Here is a 19,629-nt window from a genome sequence, read left to right as displayed (position 1 = left end):
GAGGGGGCACCCCCAACCTGGAAAAGACCAGCTGTGCTAAGTGTACAGAACAAAAGCATTTTGATAGAAAACATCAATTTAGGAAGCACCCACCCTCATTCATTCTTAAATGTGTTAAATCCCAGCACCCACAGTGGCCCAGAAAGTCTTAACAGACAGCTAGGAGTTAGTGTTACTACATGTTCACGTGTAATTTCACTCAGAATTCCAGGCTTGGAACTCAGAGCTAATGAGGACAAAACAAGATATAGGGCTTTGCTGCTGCAGCAACCACTGCCTTTGCATTTGTCACTTGTCAGTCTTGAGATAGGTGAATTTTGAGGGTCATTACATTCAACCTCACACTGCTTTTTATTGTGTCCCCATCCATCAGCTGCAGGAGGCCAGGCAAAGGCTGCAGTTTAGGTTACTGCTTATCTTCCCAGTTGGCAAACACCAAAGGCAAAACCCAAACTCATATGTGTGAGACCTCTGCTCTCTGTCCTATATCCAGTTCATGTTTTCCTGCTTCTGAACCATTCAAGTACTTTTTTTTTTGGTGTGGTTAATTTCTGTCACTAAAATTGGCATTCTGACCCCATAACCATACTGACATCTGCTCCAGAAAGTTTCATGCCAGATTTCTAGCCACAGCCTCTACCAAAGTATCCATCAGATGATGTTTATCTTTTACTTAGCCTCATTTATTTCTTTTAGATCATTTTTCCCCTTTTGATCTCACCATTGTTTTTGTAGCTCAGACGGACATTTGTTAAGGAAATTCCTTTTTGGAAACACACACACACACACACACACACACACGCTCAGTGCTACATGCTATATTGCAAAATGAGAAAGGTACTTCATCCATGAATGAGGTTTCTTTTGAAGTGGTCAAGGTAGGTCTTAGGTTATTAGAGTTATGAAGAAGAGAAACTAGAGGCGGAAATAACAAAAGAGAGGAAGAAAAGGAGAAAAATGTAACTAAAAGACAGGAAAAGGAAGGGAAGGGGAGGGGGAGAAGAGGAGAGCTTAGTAGTTTATCTAGAAAATTATTTCACATTGTATCATCTGAAATACATACATACATACATACATATTTTAATTAACTTGCTTTATTTTCTTATCTATTCTGCCTGTATTGTCCAGGCTAGTTCCTAACTATAGGGCTTATCTGATTCTTTTGCCTCAGTTTCCCAAGTAACTGGTACTATAGGTATTGTAAAATGGAACACTTTAATTTTAGATTTTTTTTTCTGTCATAAAGTTTGCTTAGGTGGGGTAGAGTTTTGGTGGTGATTCTGTCAATCATACCTTGACTGAATACAGTGGCATTGGGGAAAAGGTGTGGCTTCTGTGGTTTCATCAGGATATATTGCATTTTGATGAAATGCTCTGCTGAGAGTTGGGTGCTGTAGGGGAAGCCAGGTAGGAAAACATCTCACTTGTGGTTCAGGCCATTAAACACTGTCAAGTGTGACAGGGCATATTTTTTTTTTCCTTCTTTAACACATCCTGCTCCAGTTAAGGCTGTAAATCAGAAAAAGTGCTTGGCACAACAATTTAACAGGAAAGAAAGCTATTTTAAAAGTCTTTTGGGAACATGTTTGTGCAACAGGAAAAAACACACAATAGAGTTGATAATAGCACTCCATAAAGGTTAGACTAGCTGGGATGGATTTGCCATCGTTTTCACAGGGAACGTGTTGTTCTTAAACAGCAGTTCGCACTTAAGCATGGCTTAATTCAGCAAGGAGCTCCTTCCTGTGCAACCTCTTTTGCACTGGAAAATCTATTTTTAAATTGCAGCCCAGAGGTAGTCACGGGAGTAAGCAATTAAAAATACGTCTGTGTTTGGTGTATGCAAAGTGAGCCGGTTCATAGAGTAATCATGAGACTGTATGGAATGAATGTCTTCAGTCATAGATCCAGGTCTTCACTCATACCGTCCTCCAAAACTCTCCAGTTCTTCTGAGCCTCATAAGCTTTGCCTGTAACCACACACCCTGGCTCATCTTTGAATTCCTATCTTTATATTTCTAGTTCTTAGACCTTGGAAACAGCTGCCCTCTATCCTCTGGTGTTGTAGGTCCTTACTTAACTTTGAACTCCCTGAACATTGTGTTTTGAAATGTGCTCAGATTTAAAGGCAGTCTTCTCCCTTTATGCAATGTAGGGATCTATCTAGACAAAATGCCATCTGGTTGTATTTGATGATGAAAGTAAGCTTCCCATTTCAAGGCCCTAGTTTGTCGATCTCTAGATCTAGGAAGAAAAACATTCCTGATGTCTGTCCTGAGCTCACGACTTTCCAGGCCACGTCTTTTCCTCTTCTGAATTCCTGAATTTGGAATGCGAACATACCCAGGTACTCAAGATAGAATTTCAGGAAGCTATTTAGATTTCATGGAGTACCTAATTCCCCAGCCCTTATAAATTGAAATATGCTTGACTTTTATCAGTGTTCTATTCGCTTCTTTATAAAAGCAGTACCAGAGTTCATTCTGAGTCAGGAGTATATTTACCTGAGACACATGATGATTATTCTCCCTTGATACTTTATGATTTTTCTCCCTTGATACTTTTCTCCTTTCACTCTCCTTTCCTCTTAGATTCTCTCCTTGCCTCCCTCCCTTCTTTCCTGCCTTCTTCTGCTTCTCATTCCCGGCCTCCTACCCTCCTGATTTCCTGAATTCCCAAATTCCTTACTTCCCAACTTGCTGCCTTCATTGACTTTCCTTTTATTCTTCCTTCTCTTTTTTCCACTTCAAAAGAACTGCATAGAAAATAATTCTATTTTAAAATACCTACACTGAGTTAACCTCCAAGAATAAAGTACAGCATTTGCTCTTTTTTCTTTGATATTTCTTTGATAGCATTCATAAGTATTTAAAATATTCAAAGAAATAAAAGTATGTGTTTTAATAGATAATGGTCTATTTTCACTTTTATGAGGAAATGAATTTTTTATTAAAATGAAAAAAATAAAATCTCTCATAGGAAAAGAAAGTTAGGCATCTACATCATGTTTGGTTTCCATGTCAAGCAGCTAATAGATAACCTTGTACTTTTCATTTTATCTGGATAAAATGGCCCAGTCCTGAATTTGTCCTGACATTCTTTCCTATATCATTACTTGTGATGGTATACAATAACTTTTGGAGAACAATGATTTTTAAAAATCCTTTCTCCCCACATCTATGCTCAATTTTATAAACTTTAAGTTCTAGTTAATTTCCAGATGATAACAGCTGACAAATTCAAGATTGGAAGAATATTAAAAGTTAATTTATTGAACGTGACTATTGGTATTGTTCTATCTAAACCTACATATGGTTTTTGGACATTGATAAGAAAAAATGACTATTAGCAACAACCAGCACATGTTATTAGTAATTCATCCATATTTATATATTTGTGAATGTATCATACCTTACTGGTATAATATTATTTTTATAATTATAAGGGAACAATAGTTACATTTTGGAAATAAATATTTTAAATACTCACTGTCAAAAAAAAAGAAAGTTAGGCATCTATTAATCTTAACTAAGCCAACGGAAAAATTCTAAGTGTATAACTAAACCATTTGCCTCAAATAAATATAATGAACAATGCTTACAAATTAAAATGTATGTCTGAATGGAAATATGGATGTATAATATATTTTATGCACTAATGAAAATGCAGGTTTTGAAAATAACATGTAGGTAATGTATTTTCTTTACAAACCAAAGCAGTCATAATTAAAATAGAATTGATTTTCCTATTGTTGAACATTTAAAAAAGAAATCTCATTTACTTTATCCCATTAACCTATGATATGATGTATGTAGATCAGCCAAGAGTTTTAGTCAGAATGCTTTCATCTGCAGCATGACTTTTATCTGTCTCTAACAAAGATGAAAGAGAGTAAAAGAGAGAAGACATTAGATGCTCTGAACAGCTTCAGTTCTTCCTTAAATACGAATGCCTTCTTTTTGGCATTTACTTTTAACAAACAGCTATATTAAGATATAACTCATATAACACAATGCTCACCTATTTATAATGTACAATTTGATGGTTTAAAAATAGTCACAGAATTGTACAAATGTCACCACAATCTTATTTTCAAACATTTTATTTCTTGAGGCATTCCTGTAGCTATTAGCAATCATTCCACATGACCACCTCACTGTAGTTGTAGACAAACATGGAATATTCTGATTCTTCACAGATGTGCCTACTCTAGGTGTCTCATGCAATTATAAGAATAAAATATAATAATAAACACATATAATAATATGTGTTTTGGGACTGGTCTTTATTTTGTATCATGTTGATTCATTTTATACAAGCCATTAGCACTCATTTTTGTTGTAAAATAATAACTGCACAGAAAGTAAATCCATTTATGGATGTATCAAATATTGTTTATCCACTCACCAACTGATTAACATCTGAGTTGTTCCACTTACAAGAATAATAACACCAAGGACAGTAATGTGTGATGATTGTTTAGATATGTCATTTCACTTGAGTGTGCACGGAGAAGTGCTATTAAGAAGTCACAGAAAAAATTCAGGTTTAACCTTTAGCAGAACTGTTAAAACTTTTCCTAAAGTAGCTGCACTCTTTTATATTTTAAGGAGCAGAAGATCATAGTTCCTCTATTTCTTTTCCTGTACCTCTTATTGTTTCCCTTTTTTGTTGTTCTTGTTTTGCTCATTTTGCCTTGGCAATCCTGGGGCATTGTCTCAAAGCATTGTTCAGTTTCATTGTTCCACTGGGGCTCTACCACTTGAGCCACACATCCAGCCAACATTCTTGTCTACCATTTTCTTGTTTTTGTTTTAGTAATAATTACCTTGAAGCTACAGAATGCTCCTAAATGTGACTTTGAATTCCACTTTCCTTATAACTAATAATATTGAACAGTATTAAAAGCTTATGAATCATTTTGCAGATTCTTTTCCTATTTTTAATTGAGCTGTTCTTCAAGTTATTATTCAATGATAGTCACTACTCACTGTGAGTTATTTCTGTAGATTTCTCTCTACGTTACAAATAAAATTCCATTGACATATATGAGATTTTCTTCATTGTTGTAAGTGTGTATGAATGGGAGATCCTAGGGCTTGAACTCAGAGCCTCATTTATGTCATCCCTTGCCACTAAATATAACATCTTCATTTCTTTCCATTTTCTTTTTACTGTTTTTTAATAGCATAAGTTAGTTTTAGAAGTATATGTCATTGTAATATTTGTACATATGTAAAAAGTCTTCACTGATTAAATTACTTCCTTTATTACTTTACCTCATCTTCCTTTCCTATATTAAAACAGTTTCAACAGGTTTCATTGTTCTATTTTCATATATGCACATTCATATATGAAATATGCATATATGCAAGTTATTTGATCATATTTACTCTCCTTTACCCTGATCATTCGCCCTTCTCTTCCACCTGGTACCTCTTCCCCCCACAAAAAATTATACATTTTGTTCATCATTTTCTTTTGTATATTTTAATATACAAAGTAATTTCCTTATGGCATTTCATGAATACACATACAATGTTTACTTACATCATTATTATTTGGCAGTTTCCAATAAATTTTCCTATTCTATTTTCAATTTGACACAAGGAATTTCAATACTACTCACCTTCTAACAGGATCTTACACTACTGCTATCATGTCCTACAAAAGCTTCACAGTTATAAACAGGTTTCACACATACACATACACACACAAATTTATAAATCGTGTTTATATGTATCTTTTAGGGTTAGATTCTATATACAGAAATAGAAAATAGATAGTCTTTTGTCCTCCAAACTCTAGTTTACTTCACTTAACATCTTCTCATCTACTCTTTTTTCTACAAGTGTCATAATTTCATTATTTTCAATGGCTGAATCATATTCTATTGCTTAGATAGTACCTAGGTGTGGTTCCTCTATTATGTCCTGACTTGCTTTGGGTATATGCTCAAGAGTGGTTCCTATTGTAGTTTTTTGTTTGTTTGTTTATTTGTTTGTTTTTGTCAGTCATGGGGCTTGAACTCTGGGGCCTGGGTGCTGTTCTTGAGCTCTTCAGCTCAAAGCTAATGCTCTACCACGTTAAGCCACAGTACCATTTCCGATTTTCTGGTGGTTAATTGGGGATAAGAGTCTCAGGGATTTTTTTTGTGCCTAGGCTGGTTCTGAACCATGGTCCTCAGATTTCAGCTTCCTTAGTAGCTAGGATTATAGGTGTGAGCCACTGGCCTCCATCTAATTTTCAGTTTTACTGAGAATCCTTTATACTGTTTTCAGTAGTGGCTACATTAATTTATATTTTCACCAACAGTGGATAAGGATCCTTTTTCCCACATTCTTCCCAATATTTGTTATAGGTGTTGGCTAAAATGAGGAGCAATCTATGTATCCATCCAATCTGCATTTTCTTTTGGGGGGATTAAGTATTTATTGGCAAGTTGAACTTGTTTTAATTGTCTGTTCTTTTCATTTGAATATTTATTAATTGGGTTGTTAATTCTTTATGGATTTAATTTTGTGAGCGCTCTGTGTCTGCTTATTTATCAGTTGTCAGATGTACAGCTGGAAATGGGTTTGTTTGTTTTTGTTTGCTTTTACTCATTGTCTCTTCATTTTAATGACTGCTTCATTGACTGCATAAAAAAAGCCACTCTTCCTAATATTATTTAATACAGTACTGGAATTCCTAGAGAAAGCAATAAGACAAGAGAAAGAAATAAAAGTGATTCAAGTTGGGAAGGAAGAAATAAAATTATCTATAATCCAGATGATATGACTTTATATTTAAAGACCCAAAATGTTCTACAAAAAATAATTCTAGGTCTGATAAATACATTTTGTAATGAAGCAGGTTGTAAAATCCAGATACAAATGTAAGCAGTTCTCTTATATGCCAAAGTAAACAGCTTAAGGAAGAAATAAACAAAACAATCATGTTTGCAGTAACCTTATATGGAAGCATAAAGTAAGTGGTAGGGCATCAGCTGTGAATGAAAAAGCTAAGTGACAGCATAAGACCCTATATTCAAACTGCAGTGCTACCATAAAATTAAAAAGAAATTCCTTTACAATAGCTTCAAAAAGGAAATTCCTTCACAATAGCTTTAAAATAGCTTAGAAAGTAGGAAATGCTTTCAGAAGTGAGAGACTTCTATATCAAAAATGATAAAACATTTAAAACTTCAGAATATGGAAAGACCTCCTGTGCTCATGGATTGACCAAATCAACATTGTAAAAAAAATGGCTATATGACCAATCTCAATCCATATATTCAATGCAACCGCCACCAATATTTTCATCACATTCTTCACTGAGAGAGAAAACCAGTATTAAGGTTCATAGGAAGTACAAAAGATCTCAAACAGACCAAGAAATCCTGAGCAGAAAACTAGTGTGGCAGAGGAGGTAGCATAATACCTGATTTCAAATTATACTACAGAGTCACATTAAAAAAAAAACTAAATTTAAAAAAGCATGATGTTGACTTAAAACATTGAAACTACAACTGGAAACCATAGGGAGAACTCTGTGATATATTAACATCAGTAGAAACTGAACATTTGGAAATCCAATAGTTCAACAAATAAGAGCAAGGATTGACAAATGAATTAAAAAGCTTTTGCACAGCAAAGGGAAATATCCCTCATTTTTTTGAGGGCTCACTTGAACAATGGTTTATGCTTTTCATGTAAACAAATGTATTATTTATTACTTAGGCTTTGGATGTCACACTGATCAATGGCAGTACTATTTGAAACACAGAACATACAGAGAAATACATGTTTCACAAGAGGAAGGAATGATGCCTACAGAAACATCAACAGCACTTCTGTACTCAGTAAATGTTGAAATGTGTAGGCTATCGCCCTACCCCTGGAGCCACAGCCCACTTCCCATATTCTGGTGCTCAATTGGAGATAAGATTCTCATAGTCTTGTGGGCAGAGGCTGGCTTTGAACCTCAATTCTCAGATCTCAGCCTCCTGAATAGCTAGGATTACAGGTGTGAGACACCAAGCCTGGATGAAAAAATTTATTTTTTCTCATAGAATTTTAATTCTGATCTTATGGAAAGGAAATGTGTGTGAAGTTTAGTCCAAAGACCTGGAAAGATGTATTTAGTGTCTGTGTTCTTTGAGCAATTCATTCTTTCCATTTTAAATCCCCTGGAGGGAAAATGTTCCATCAAGTACAAAGCATTTTTTTCAGGTTCCCTCCCACCTTTTAATAATTGGCCTGATATTGGCCACTTGCCTTCCTCAAATAAAAAGAGAGTGACCGAAATCACCGGAAAATTGCTAATTATGCCCACAATGGGAAAATTACTCCCCTGGGTAAGTACTTCAGAGTGTAAAATGAGATCCCAACCTTAATCACAAAATTATCTCTCCTTAATAGTGATTCAATCATTCAACCTGGAATGCTCATTAGATAAGCAAGTCAATGTAGAGTGCACAATGTCGGTAAAGGGCACCACAAGCTTGTAAGTTTTCTATCCTGTTTTGAATTGGCTTTACAAGTTGAATTCTTGAAGATGTTACTATCTGGTTACCATGTGGACAAAAACCTGCTAGAACTTTAGTTTATATAGGCTCAATGTGACAAAGTGTGTAGTTAAATTAATTAAATTGATATCATATGTGGAGATAGATTTTGTATCTGGTTTTGATAGTCTCAGAACTGCTTAAATGATATAAATAATCACATGCATTGCAGAAGAAAATGACCCTATTCTTGAATATAGTGTTATTTTTCTACTTGTAATTCTATTGAAATTGTGACCAATAAAGAAAAATATGCATAGATTTATTTGTATTTCTATACAGTCTAATGTGATATAGTCATAATGGTGAATCTTTAATATATTCAAAAATGTTCATAAATATTTCTTTAAGTCAGCTAGGAAACTGCAGAAATGTCTAACTTACTACTATGTGTTGAATTGAATTTTAAAAATCTTCCATAGTATAGATTAAACTCCAGGCCTTTGCTTTACCTCCTGAACCATGCCCCCTTTTGCTATGAGCCTTTTTTTTTTTAGTTTGATTTTGAATTAGGGTCTTGTGCTGGTTCTCATACTAATTTTGTCCAGTCTGGCATCCATTACAGAGCCTCATTTCTTGCTCCTATGCTCCCATGTACCTATACATAGCCCTAAGTTGGATTTTAAAACAGAAAATCTAATTAGTATTTGTAGCAGTTCAACTAGAGCTTCAACTTGCAACAGGTAATGTGCATTATTTTGCATGTTTATGAAAGTATGCTTATTTCAATATCTTTATGAAAAAAGCTATCATCAATGAATCAGATGATATTAATAAAATGTTTTTTCACATGTGGTCTTCAATATTTATAAATAATGAATGAAACTGTAACCTCTGTATATATCACCCTGACAATAAAACTAAATTAAAAACATAACTAAATTCTAGTATCTCCTCAAAAATAAAATAATTTGAAGGGCATTTATGAGGATTTATTGACTTTATAAAATTTCTTCTAAATGTGCTTTATATATGCTGTTCATAGGATTCTGATGAATTAAATGTAGCTTTTTATCATTTTATTGATTATATTTTTTATTTAGGCATTGTTCAATCATTCCTTTAGTGGCTGATAATTTCTATGATTCTGTAATTTAAAAAATTTAGCTGTTGTTTCTTTAAATACAGACATGGAACAATCCAACGTAATCAAGAGAAACTGTTAAACTCCAATGTGAAAAATTTTAAGATTATTCAAATATGATGCTAATAGGTTTAGCTTGAATTCCATTAGATGATCAGTTTCTATCCAACTTTGATAGGTTCCTTGTCAACTAGATAACATGAATTAATTGTATCAGGTACTTAGACATTGCTGAATCTCATACAGAGTAGAAGTGTGAACTATGTGTTGGTTTATATACCAATCTTACTTTTATTCTTGTTAAACCCCAGAGACATGACTTTTCCATGTGCTGCAGAAATGAGCTACACAACACAAAACACAACCTTCTTCCTACAATTACATTTTCCAGACAACTAAGGAATGCAAAAGGAAAGCTAGAAAAGAGGGATCATTTGCATTGACAAACATTTTTTAGCTGAATAAAGTCCTCTTCAATTATTGTGGCTAGGATGCCTTAGTAACCACCAGAACATATTTCACTAAGATACTTTTGGAGCTCTGGTTTTGAAATCTAATAGATAAGCATTAAAAATAATAAAAGAGTTGGATAAAAGGTTTTTCAAATATGCTGGGAAACATCCAAATGTGATTTTTTTTTTTTGCCAGTCCTGGGCTTGAGCTCAGGGCCTGAGCACTGTCCTTGGACTTTCTCAAGGCTAGAGCTCTTCCACTTGAGCCTCAGCACCACTTCTGGCTTTTTTCTATGCATGTAGTACTGAGGAATCGAATCTCAGTCTTTGTGCATAGTAGGCAAGCACCCTAACACTAGGCCAAACTCCGGGCCTGAAATGTGATTTTTTCAAAGCACTTTTCTTCTCAATATTTTTAGTCCATGTACATAATAAAGGTAATTTAGTCCTGATACATGTAACTAGTCAAATCTTTCTGATTTCCAAATAGAATATTTATATTTTGAAATTTAAATATACTGAAGAAGTAAAACTTTATTGGTGCTTTAAACACAAATTGCCAATGTTTTAAATTTGGCTTTATCCTTGAAGCTAAAATGTGATATGCAAACTAATGCTTATACAATATGCAAGTATTCAGTCTTAAACTCTGAATAGTTTTTTTCAGTTTACATTTTAAGAAATAGCTATGCTGATATAAGTACTTCTCTGCAAATTTCATTAACACTACAGATTCAAAACTATCTAAAACTTTTAAAATTAAAAAAATTTCATAGTTATGATCAAAAGTCTCGATTGTGACTGTAGTATCCTAAACCATTTCATTGGCTCATTCCATTAATTTATTAATTAATACTATTGCTAATTAATTTTCAAATAATAAAGATTTAACAGAGTGGATCAAACATAATTTTGTCTTTGAAAACCCATATCAATAAGAGAAATGAGACAAAACTACGATAATACATTTTGATAAATAATTAAAATGACTCAAGCTACAGTTAAACAATAGTTTAACTCAATAAGCTTTTCATATTTCAATTTTATTTCAGATTTATATAGACAAAAAAAGCTATTTCCCAACAAACACAGATATATGAAATATATTTGTAATGAAATTATAACTAAATGTCAAAACAAATTGCTGAAAATAAAGTGCTAGATGTTTAACCAGATTAAAAAATTTGCTACCTTATGGATATTTCTAATAACAACTTAAATTTTCAGTATAAAATACTATAATTGTTGAAATGTACTATATTTACATGTATATTAAGGATCAAGCACATAAGCCCTATAAATAAATTTACTATTATCTGGCTCTATTTATACGAATAGATAAACTAGAAATAATTAAAGAAATAATAGCAAAATATATTTTAATCATGAGTGTTTAATCAGAAAGTAATTAGCACTGTAGAAAGAAATAAACCTTACTTAAACTCCATAGAAAAGATTAGAGAACAATCTTTCTAAAAACAATGTAATCTCAGGGTAGAATTATGATGTATCTATATAAATATATATATGTAAACTTACATAATTATAAATTCTTTAGGAAAATATACTAGCACCTCTATGAGCAAAGGAAAAAGCAAACAAGGAAAAATTTTCATGTTGAAATCCAACAACCTTTTGTGTGAAAACATAGCATATTCACCATTTTTTTTGTTAGTTGTGGGGCTTGAACTCTGAGTCTGGACATTGTCCCTGAGCTTCTCAGGTCAAGGGTAATGCTCTACCACTTGAGCCACAGAGCATCTTCCAGTTTCCTGGTGGTTAACTGGAGATAAGAGTCTCATAGGCTTTCCTGCCTTCATTGGTTTCAACCACGATTCTCAAATCTCAGCCTCCTGAGTAGGATTACAAGTGTGAGTCACTGGCACCTGGCAGCATATTCACTTTGTTTTTTGCGAGTCCTGGAGCTTGAACTCAGAGCCTGAACACTGTCCTTGGGCTTTCTCAAGGATGGAGCTCTACCTCTTGAGCCACAGCACCACCTCTGGCTTTTTCTATGTATATGGTACCAAGGAATCGAACCACATTCTTTGTACATGCTAGACAAGCACTCTACCACCACGCCAAACTCCTGGCCCAGCATATTCACTTTTTAAAACCATTTCTTTATGAAAGAAATGAACATGTTTAGATCAGAAAACATTACCTATGATGAATATGTAATTATATAGTAGTAAATATGTTATAAGAGATTAAAAATTGGAACAGCTTCATAAAACACAATATAATGAAATTAATTTCAAGGATAAAAACTTCAAGGTTTAAATTTAGAGAAATGTTAATCATTATTATAATGCCAAATTATTTTAATTTGATTATTATCTTAGGTCATGACCCCTGGAATTAAGAATATGATCCAAGAGAAAATGTGATTTGAGTCTGGAGACAACATTGTATGTAAGTATAAGGAAATTAGATTTTCTTGTGGTGAAATGTAATTAAAACATGAACTCATTAATTACTCAATCACAGAAACTTTGATTCATAGTTTTCCATCAATTAAATCCTAACTTTTGTTATTTAACCTTCATATAATGCTTTTTGACTTTTGAGGTTCTATTCGTTTTCAGATCACCCTAGTACTAAAAATCCAGGAAAGCTGATAGGAGAAAACATAGTATTGGAAGACTGCTACAATTAACAGGAGAGTCTGTTCTCAGGTGAGTCTGATGAGAGTGTTGAGTGGTATAGATCCAAAGAAAATATTCTTGATGTGCTCATGTATGTGATAAAAATATAACAGAAGAAATAGAAAAGGGTTTTAAAATAGTTATTATGGAATTTTAAGCTATATAATAAAAATCAAGTCTAGTTCCCTAACAGAATAAAATTTAAATTTATGCACTAGTGGTAAGTATCTACTGAGGATCTTTTTTTTCTCTGATGAAAAATAGTTTTTATATATAGTCAAAATGAGTACTGGATTCAGTGGCTTTGCCAGGACTAATCACATTTCCTATGTATCTCACAGCATCTGTCTATAAGTTAAAAAGGAGTAACTATTAAAACTTACCCCAAAAAGGTATTTCTTAGAATTAAGCTGTTGGGTGGTTCTTGGGACACAATTGTCTTATCACTGGAAGACCCTTTTTCAGTCAGGTAGATAGCTTTGGAATCTTTCACTTGGTAACTAGAAATGAATTTACTTCCTGTGATGAAGAATTTTGAATCAAATCCCTAAAATAAAATCATGGTGTAGTTATAATGTGAATTTTGTTTTTGACAACTCTCTACATTTGTTTCAAGAATACTGATACAATCCATTTTTTTCACTTTCTATTGCAGTGTGATTAATACAGCATATTTCATTTGACCTCCAATGATGGAGAGAAAGTACATACTGTACCTTTTATTTCTCTTGCCGTTTTTAATGGTAAGCATGTGATTCTCTGATTTATCTTCTGCCCTACACTTATTTGTCTGAGTTCCAAAATATTTATAACTAATAAAGGTTAATAACCACAAAATCAAAGCTATTTGTAGACCATAAATTAATTTAAATTTATATGTAATCAGTGCAGCAACTAATTACTTCTTCTTGCTCAGAAGCTGCTTTTAGTTTTATAACTGACCTCAGATAATCAGGGCTGGGGATCAGAGTGGGGAATTCAATGGATATAATTGTAGGAATCACCAAAGAAATTGATAGAGTTTGAGAAAAACATGAGATGGCATTATATAGCATAGCATACATAATAGAATACTTTAACTGGGTGTGATTGCTGAGTTAGATTCCAAGTGTCCATCTGAATTCATTCCATCAAGTGATTGGCATACACTGATTGACAGCAAATTCAGAAGAATACATTGAAGCAAGCATTGGGACTAAGTTTAATGTGTGTTTGTGTGTAAGCGTGTGTGTGTGTGTGTGTGTGTGTCTGTCTGCATGTGCACACTCGTGTAATCCTCCCCCATGTACTTGCTGAGTAAATGGACCAGCAGGGAAGGTAAACAGAAGATAACCAAAATCAACCCCTTTCCTAAAAGTCTTACATCTCATACATTTTTAAGTTTTTATTTTTAGAAATTCCACTTTTTAATATTTTTCTCATATTTAAGTGAAAATATTAACTACATTCATTTCATTATATATAAAATAAACAGAGGATATAATCCATGTAGTTCTGTGCCAGCAAAAAAATTCCAAAGAAACCTTATAAAGACACAAGTAATTCAGGAGAGAGAGCGGGGGGGAGGGGAGGAAGCTTAAGTGAAACAAAGAAAAGAGAGAAGATGAAAAAAGCAAAATTACATTCTAGTTATCATCTGTTTTTTGAAAGCATTCTTAAGTCTATGTATAGTCCAAATTCTGTACTTCTTAGATATTATCTTGGGTAAGTTGACTAGAATTGAAAAGATAGGGCTTCTATTTCCTCTATTATGCCCCGTCAAGCATGCCAATGAGCTGCACAGGACAGCCTAGTTCCCCAAAGGCGATTTTGTAACAGACTAGCAATCTGATTATTGTAATTTTAGGAACCATGATCCTTTTCTTTTAATTCATCCAGGAACATTTTGTGAATCTAAGTGTTTATTCCAAGAAAAAGTAAAAATGAAATGATAATGTTGTATACAGTTTCTCCATACTTCTTAAAAAGAATGAATATTGTCTTGAGGTGAGGGTATAGATCACTTAGCAGATGTGAGTCCTGCAGTTGAATCCTCAGTACTGTATGAGAGAGAGAGAGAGAGAGAGAGAGAGAGAGAGAGAGAGAGAGAGAGAGAGAGAGAGAGAGAGAGAGACAGAGGGCGCACAAATCCCCTAACAAGTACTGCCTTGCTGTTCGTAATCTCCATTCTTTATTTGTGCATTACTAGGAAATCACAACCAACCAAGGAATGAGTTAATGCTAATGACGAGCATGAGTGACAACCAAGGAATATTGTTATTTTCACTTTACCATGTTTAGTTTATTCTTAGAGAAGGGAAAACCATGAAGGTGAGGAAAGGACCATCAAAAGAAAAAGCTTGATATGAGAGAGTTAATAAAAATTAGCCAGACAACATGTTTATAAATGCTTCCTATTGGAGGAAAAAAGTAGTGTAAAAAAATTAAAGAAATAATGGAGCTGAAAATAGTGCCTGTCAGTTGGAAGCATATATTCATTTACAAATGCTCAACAATCTTTATGATATGACAGCATTGAATAAAAAGCCTATTCTAATGGAAACTTCCATTGGTCTTATTATGAAAGTATGATGGTCACTGATAATAAATTTTGAGTACTTTCCACATGCCAGTTATAGTTTTTGGTTATCTCAAGCTATTTTATATGATTTTTTTTTTATAGGAAAGCAGAAGCTTGTAGGTGGGTGGGTGAATATCTCAGCCTACAGAACAGATAAAATAGGAGAGAGGATTATAAATCCAAGATCTGCTGAGCTTGAATTGCCCCCACAATCAGCTACCACAGAATTCTAAATTCTAGCTCTACCTTTCAATCCAGCTATTAGTGACATTCTGATAACTGTTGAAAACTGGATACAGTAGAAGTATTCCTGTCGTGGAAACTGTCACACTTCACCAACTAAGGAGTTTTCCTACTGGACTCACTTCGTCATTCAGCACCTCACTGCACTTGCTATTTCCTGGTGGCAGACTCTGCCTTGACAAATATGTTCATAATACTAAAGCTGATGCTTGTTTCCTCCTTTAGACTCCTGTCACAGCAGAGCTAGAAGAAGAAAATGAAGACTCTAACCACTTACTTCAATTGGGAGTTACTAGAAATAAAATCATGACTGCACAATATGAATGTTACCAAAAAATTATGCAGGACCCTATTCAACAAGTAGAAGGTAACTACCACGACTTAACTTCAGGTGCATTAAATATATTCTTAAAAATCACGACTGCAGCCAGCTACTGTAGCTCACACCTGTAATACGAGCTACTCAAGAGGCTGAGATCTGATGATCATGGTTCAAAGCCAGTGCAGACACTAAAAAGTCTCCTATTAACCACCAGAAAACCAAAAATGACACTGTTGCTCAAGGGGTAGAGTGGTAGGCCTTGAGCTGAATAGCTCAGGGAAAATGCCCAGGCTCAGAGTTCAAGTCCTATGACCACTAACAACAACAGCAACAACAAATCATTACTGCATTTTTATTAGAATGGCTGTCCTTACAAAAATGAGCTAATTGATGTTTTTCAGCTTTATGGATTTCTGAATATTTTATGACAATTCATCTTGGTCTCTTTTTTAAAAAGTCTTCTGGTTGTACTGGTAGCTTTGCTGTGTCCTTGTTTGTGGTGCTTTGGGACTAAGACTGCTAGATCATAGAGGAGTTCCATGTTTAGTCTTTGGGGGAAACTCCGTACTACTTTCCAGAGCAGTTGAACAAGTTTACATTCCCAGCAACAGTATAGTTGTGTTCCCTTTTGGCCACATCCCTACCAGCATCTATTAATACTCTTCTTGATAATGGCCATTCTAATTGAGGGGAGGTAGAATCGCAATGTTCCTTTGATTTGTATTTCTTTTATGACAAGAGATGTCAAACATCTCTTTGTGTGTCTATTGGCCATTCTTATTTCTTTTTCAGAGAAGTCTCTGTAAGTCTTCAACCCACTTTTTAATGGGTCTACTGTTTCTCTTATTATTTGCTTTTGAGGGGGATTTTTTTTTAGAGCACAGCATTATTTACCATATCTAAGCTATGGAATCAACCAAGAAGCCCTTCAATGGATGGATGAGTCAAGAAAATACGGTATATATATACATACACACACACACACACACACACACACACACACACACACACACACACACAATAGAATTCTATGCTTCCATCAGAAAGAATGACATTGCCCTGTTTGTAAGAAAATGGAAAGATCTGGAAAAAAATTATATTTAGTAAACCCAGCCAAAGAATTATAAGCTTCATGGTTTCCCTCATTTATAATAACTAGAATGTATTTAGGATATTCTTAGCAAAGAATCACAATGGCTTAATAGTGATGTGGATATGACCATATAAAATAATGCTTATGGAAATGAACTCCAAGGAATGGAAGCAAGAGTTTGTGGAGGTTTTTTGTTTTGCTTTGTTTTGTTTTGTTTTTTCTGTACCATGTGCAGCTATTTCTTCTTCCCCATTTGGTTTTCTCCCTCTTGTAACTAATTTTGATTTCTGTACCCTTTCTCTTGCATATAAGTGTATCCGATTTGGCAAAGAAAAGGGGAAGTACAGAAATGATGGGGCAAAGAGTGAACCAATGCACAGTGATACTAACAGACACTGTCTGAAATGAACTATTTCAAACTATTAGACTATATTCAAACTATCAAATAGATATTAATGTTAGAAAGGTAACGCAAGTTGAGTAAATGAAAATTGAACTTTACTACATATGATTTGTAGTTTCTGTTTGATAAACTGTTGATAGGAACTCAAATATACTTAGTATCCTTTTAATTACTATTATTTGTAAAAATTATGGACAGAGAGGTATATTTTCATAATATACATACCACATAATAATATTATTTCTTGGCAGAATTAATGAGACCAAGTGTTTCTGTTTCCTGAATTATTCATTTGGTAACATTGGTAGATTATCCACCAATCTTCAAGCTTCCTTATAAGTTTTAGATATGTAAAGATAAATAGCAAGAATAGTTGCCATAATTATTAAAAAATAGAAGGAGGTTTTATGTTTTCTTTGGGAGACTTAAACATAGAATAGGCCTAAGACTCTAAAGACAGTGTAGTTTTTACTCTAAACATAGACTCTAGAAAATTCCATTTTTCAAACAATCAAGAAAAAAAAATCTTAGAATTTTAAAATATCTCATGTTGCAACATGATGCTTATAATTAAATTTGAAAAGTAGAATATTCATATTTTAAATAAATTTGCTTCTAAAAGTAAGAAAGGCTGTCTTTTTATACTGAAAATCTTTTAGATTTAATTTGACTGAACACTCTATAAATACACATAGGTAAAATATTATTTGTTCAGTCATAAAATAATTTTATATTGTGAAATCTATTTACAAACTATTTAATTCTTATCACAGGAGAAAAAACTGATTATGCAAGGTATGTTTTGAAGGCGGTCATTTAGACTTTTAAGTCCTTGAACTTACTGTTTTTATGAGCATAGAATAATTCCAAGATTTAAAATGGATAAATATGTAATATTTACTGTTCTATACCAATATCAGGCAAAAGATAAAATTACCTCCCTTGATTACAGTATGACATTATAATTTTAATTTATCTATGACTAAAATATTCCACACATATAGTAAGAGATTCTTTTTCATGTTGAAAAAACATGACGATGAAACTTCAAAAAGGAAGGAAGAGCGGGAATTGGAAGTAGAAAGCTACGTAAATATCATTCATAGTTAAAATGGTAAGATAGAAATATTGAACTATTATTTATTTTTTCCATAAAATACTAAGAATTTTCCCTATGAAAACAGTTTCTAAAATAAAGCACAATCCAGACACTATTTCATGGTCAGGGACAACCAACAATGACAACTTGATTTATTAAATAAATATCTATGAGTAAGAAAATTAAAATTAAGAGAGTTATTTGTAATCTTGCTTCAAGAACTAATTTTTGTAATGATTGCTTGATGAAAAACTCATGTAATTTCTGTGGTTTTACTTCATCTTTCAGTCACAGGTTTTTATTTCCCATAAATAAGACATTTTGAGACTTTATGTCTCCTTGTGTAACTTGAGTTGGTTATTTTTATTTCCTCTTTAAGGGCTTTACTGCAACAGGACCTGGGATGGATGGCTGTGTTGGAATGATGTTGCAGCAGGAACAGAATCAATGCAACACTGCCCTGATTATTTCCAGGACTTTGATCCTTCAGGTGAAAGCAGAAATTTACATGAATCTACTTCACATCTATTTAATAAACACTGGCCAGTTAAATCTTTTTTTTTCTTTTAAATTTCAAAGAAAAAGTTACAAAAATATGTGATCAAGATGGAAAGTGGTTTAGACACCCAGCAAGCAACAGAACCTGGACAAATTATACGCAGTGTAACGTTAACACACACGAAAAAGTTAAGGTAAGTAATAGCCATGATTTGAAATGTACTTTACACTATCTATTTAAAAAGTTGGTTGTCTGATAGAGCATTGGAACGTGTCCAGTCAGTGTTCTATGCCAATATAAAGCTATCTTCTAATATAATTGGAAAAGACTGATGAAGAGTTTTGTGGAAAGAATTGTGATTGACTCTGTCATTATGAGAGCAGGCAATCCTGTTAGGTAATACTTATTTACAAGTCAATTTTTCAGTAACAGGGTTTCAAATTTTCCAAAGAAAACATAACTTAAAAATTTTTATAAAACTATAAAACTTTCATTTGTGGTGGAATTCTAGACTGCTTCAGAAATTGTGTTTAAGTAAACAGGACAAGCCCAGCAGGGTTTAAACCTCCCCATCTGTCCCTCAGCAGAAGACTTGCCTTCCAACCGATTATTAGGCCACACTCACGATTTCACTTTCCACATGAGTTTCAAAGTCAAGGCTAATTTTCTTTGTCACAG

The 19,629-nt window shown here is 33.5% G+C and overlaps 1 protein-coding gene across 1 annotated transcript in view; it reads left to right on the top strand.

Moving 5' to 3' along the window:
• The window catches only part of Calcrl (calcitonin receptor like receptor), a 94,754-nt gene that overhangs the window by 40,417 nt on the left and 34,708 nt on the right, over window positions 1-19,629 (top strand). Inside the window, exons 3-8 of the mRNA XM_090354450.1 lie at window positions 12,430-12,499; window positions 12,673-12,762; window positions 13,388-13,475; window positions 15,761-15,902; window positions 18,832-18,942; window positions 19,032-19,144. Coding sequence (XP_090210576.1) covers window positions 13,422-13,475; window positions 15,761-15,902; window positions 18,832-18,942; window positions 19,032-19,144 — 420 coding nt within the window. The 5' untranslated portion in view covers window positions 12,430-12,499; window positions 12,673-12,762; window positions 13,388-13,421. The remainder of the gene's footprint in view (window positions 1-12,429; window positions 12,500-12,672; window positions 12,763-13,387; window positions 13,476-15,760; window positions 15,903-18,831; window positions 18,943-19,031; window positions 19,145-19,629) is intronic.

Source organism: Megascapheus bottae, chromosome 21 (genome assembly GCF_031878675.1).
Source record: "Megascapheus bottae isolate mThoBot1 chromosome 21, mThoBot2.hap1, whole genome shotgun sequence".
NCBI classification, from domain to species: domain Eukaryota; kingdom Metazoa; phylum Chordata; class Mammalia; order Rodentia; family Geomyidae; genus Megascapheus; species Megascapheus bottae.
This window is presented reverse-complemented; position numbering and strand designations above follow the sequence as displayed.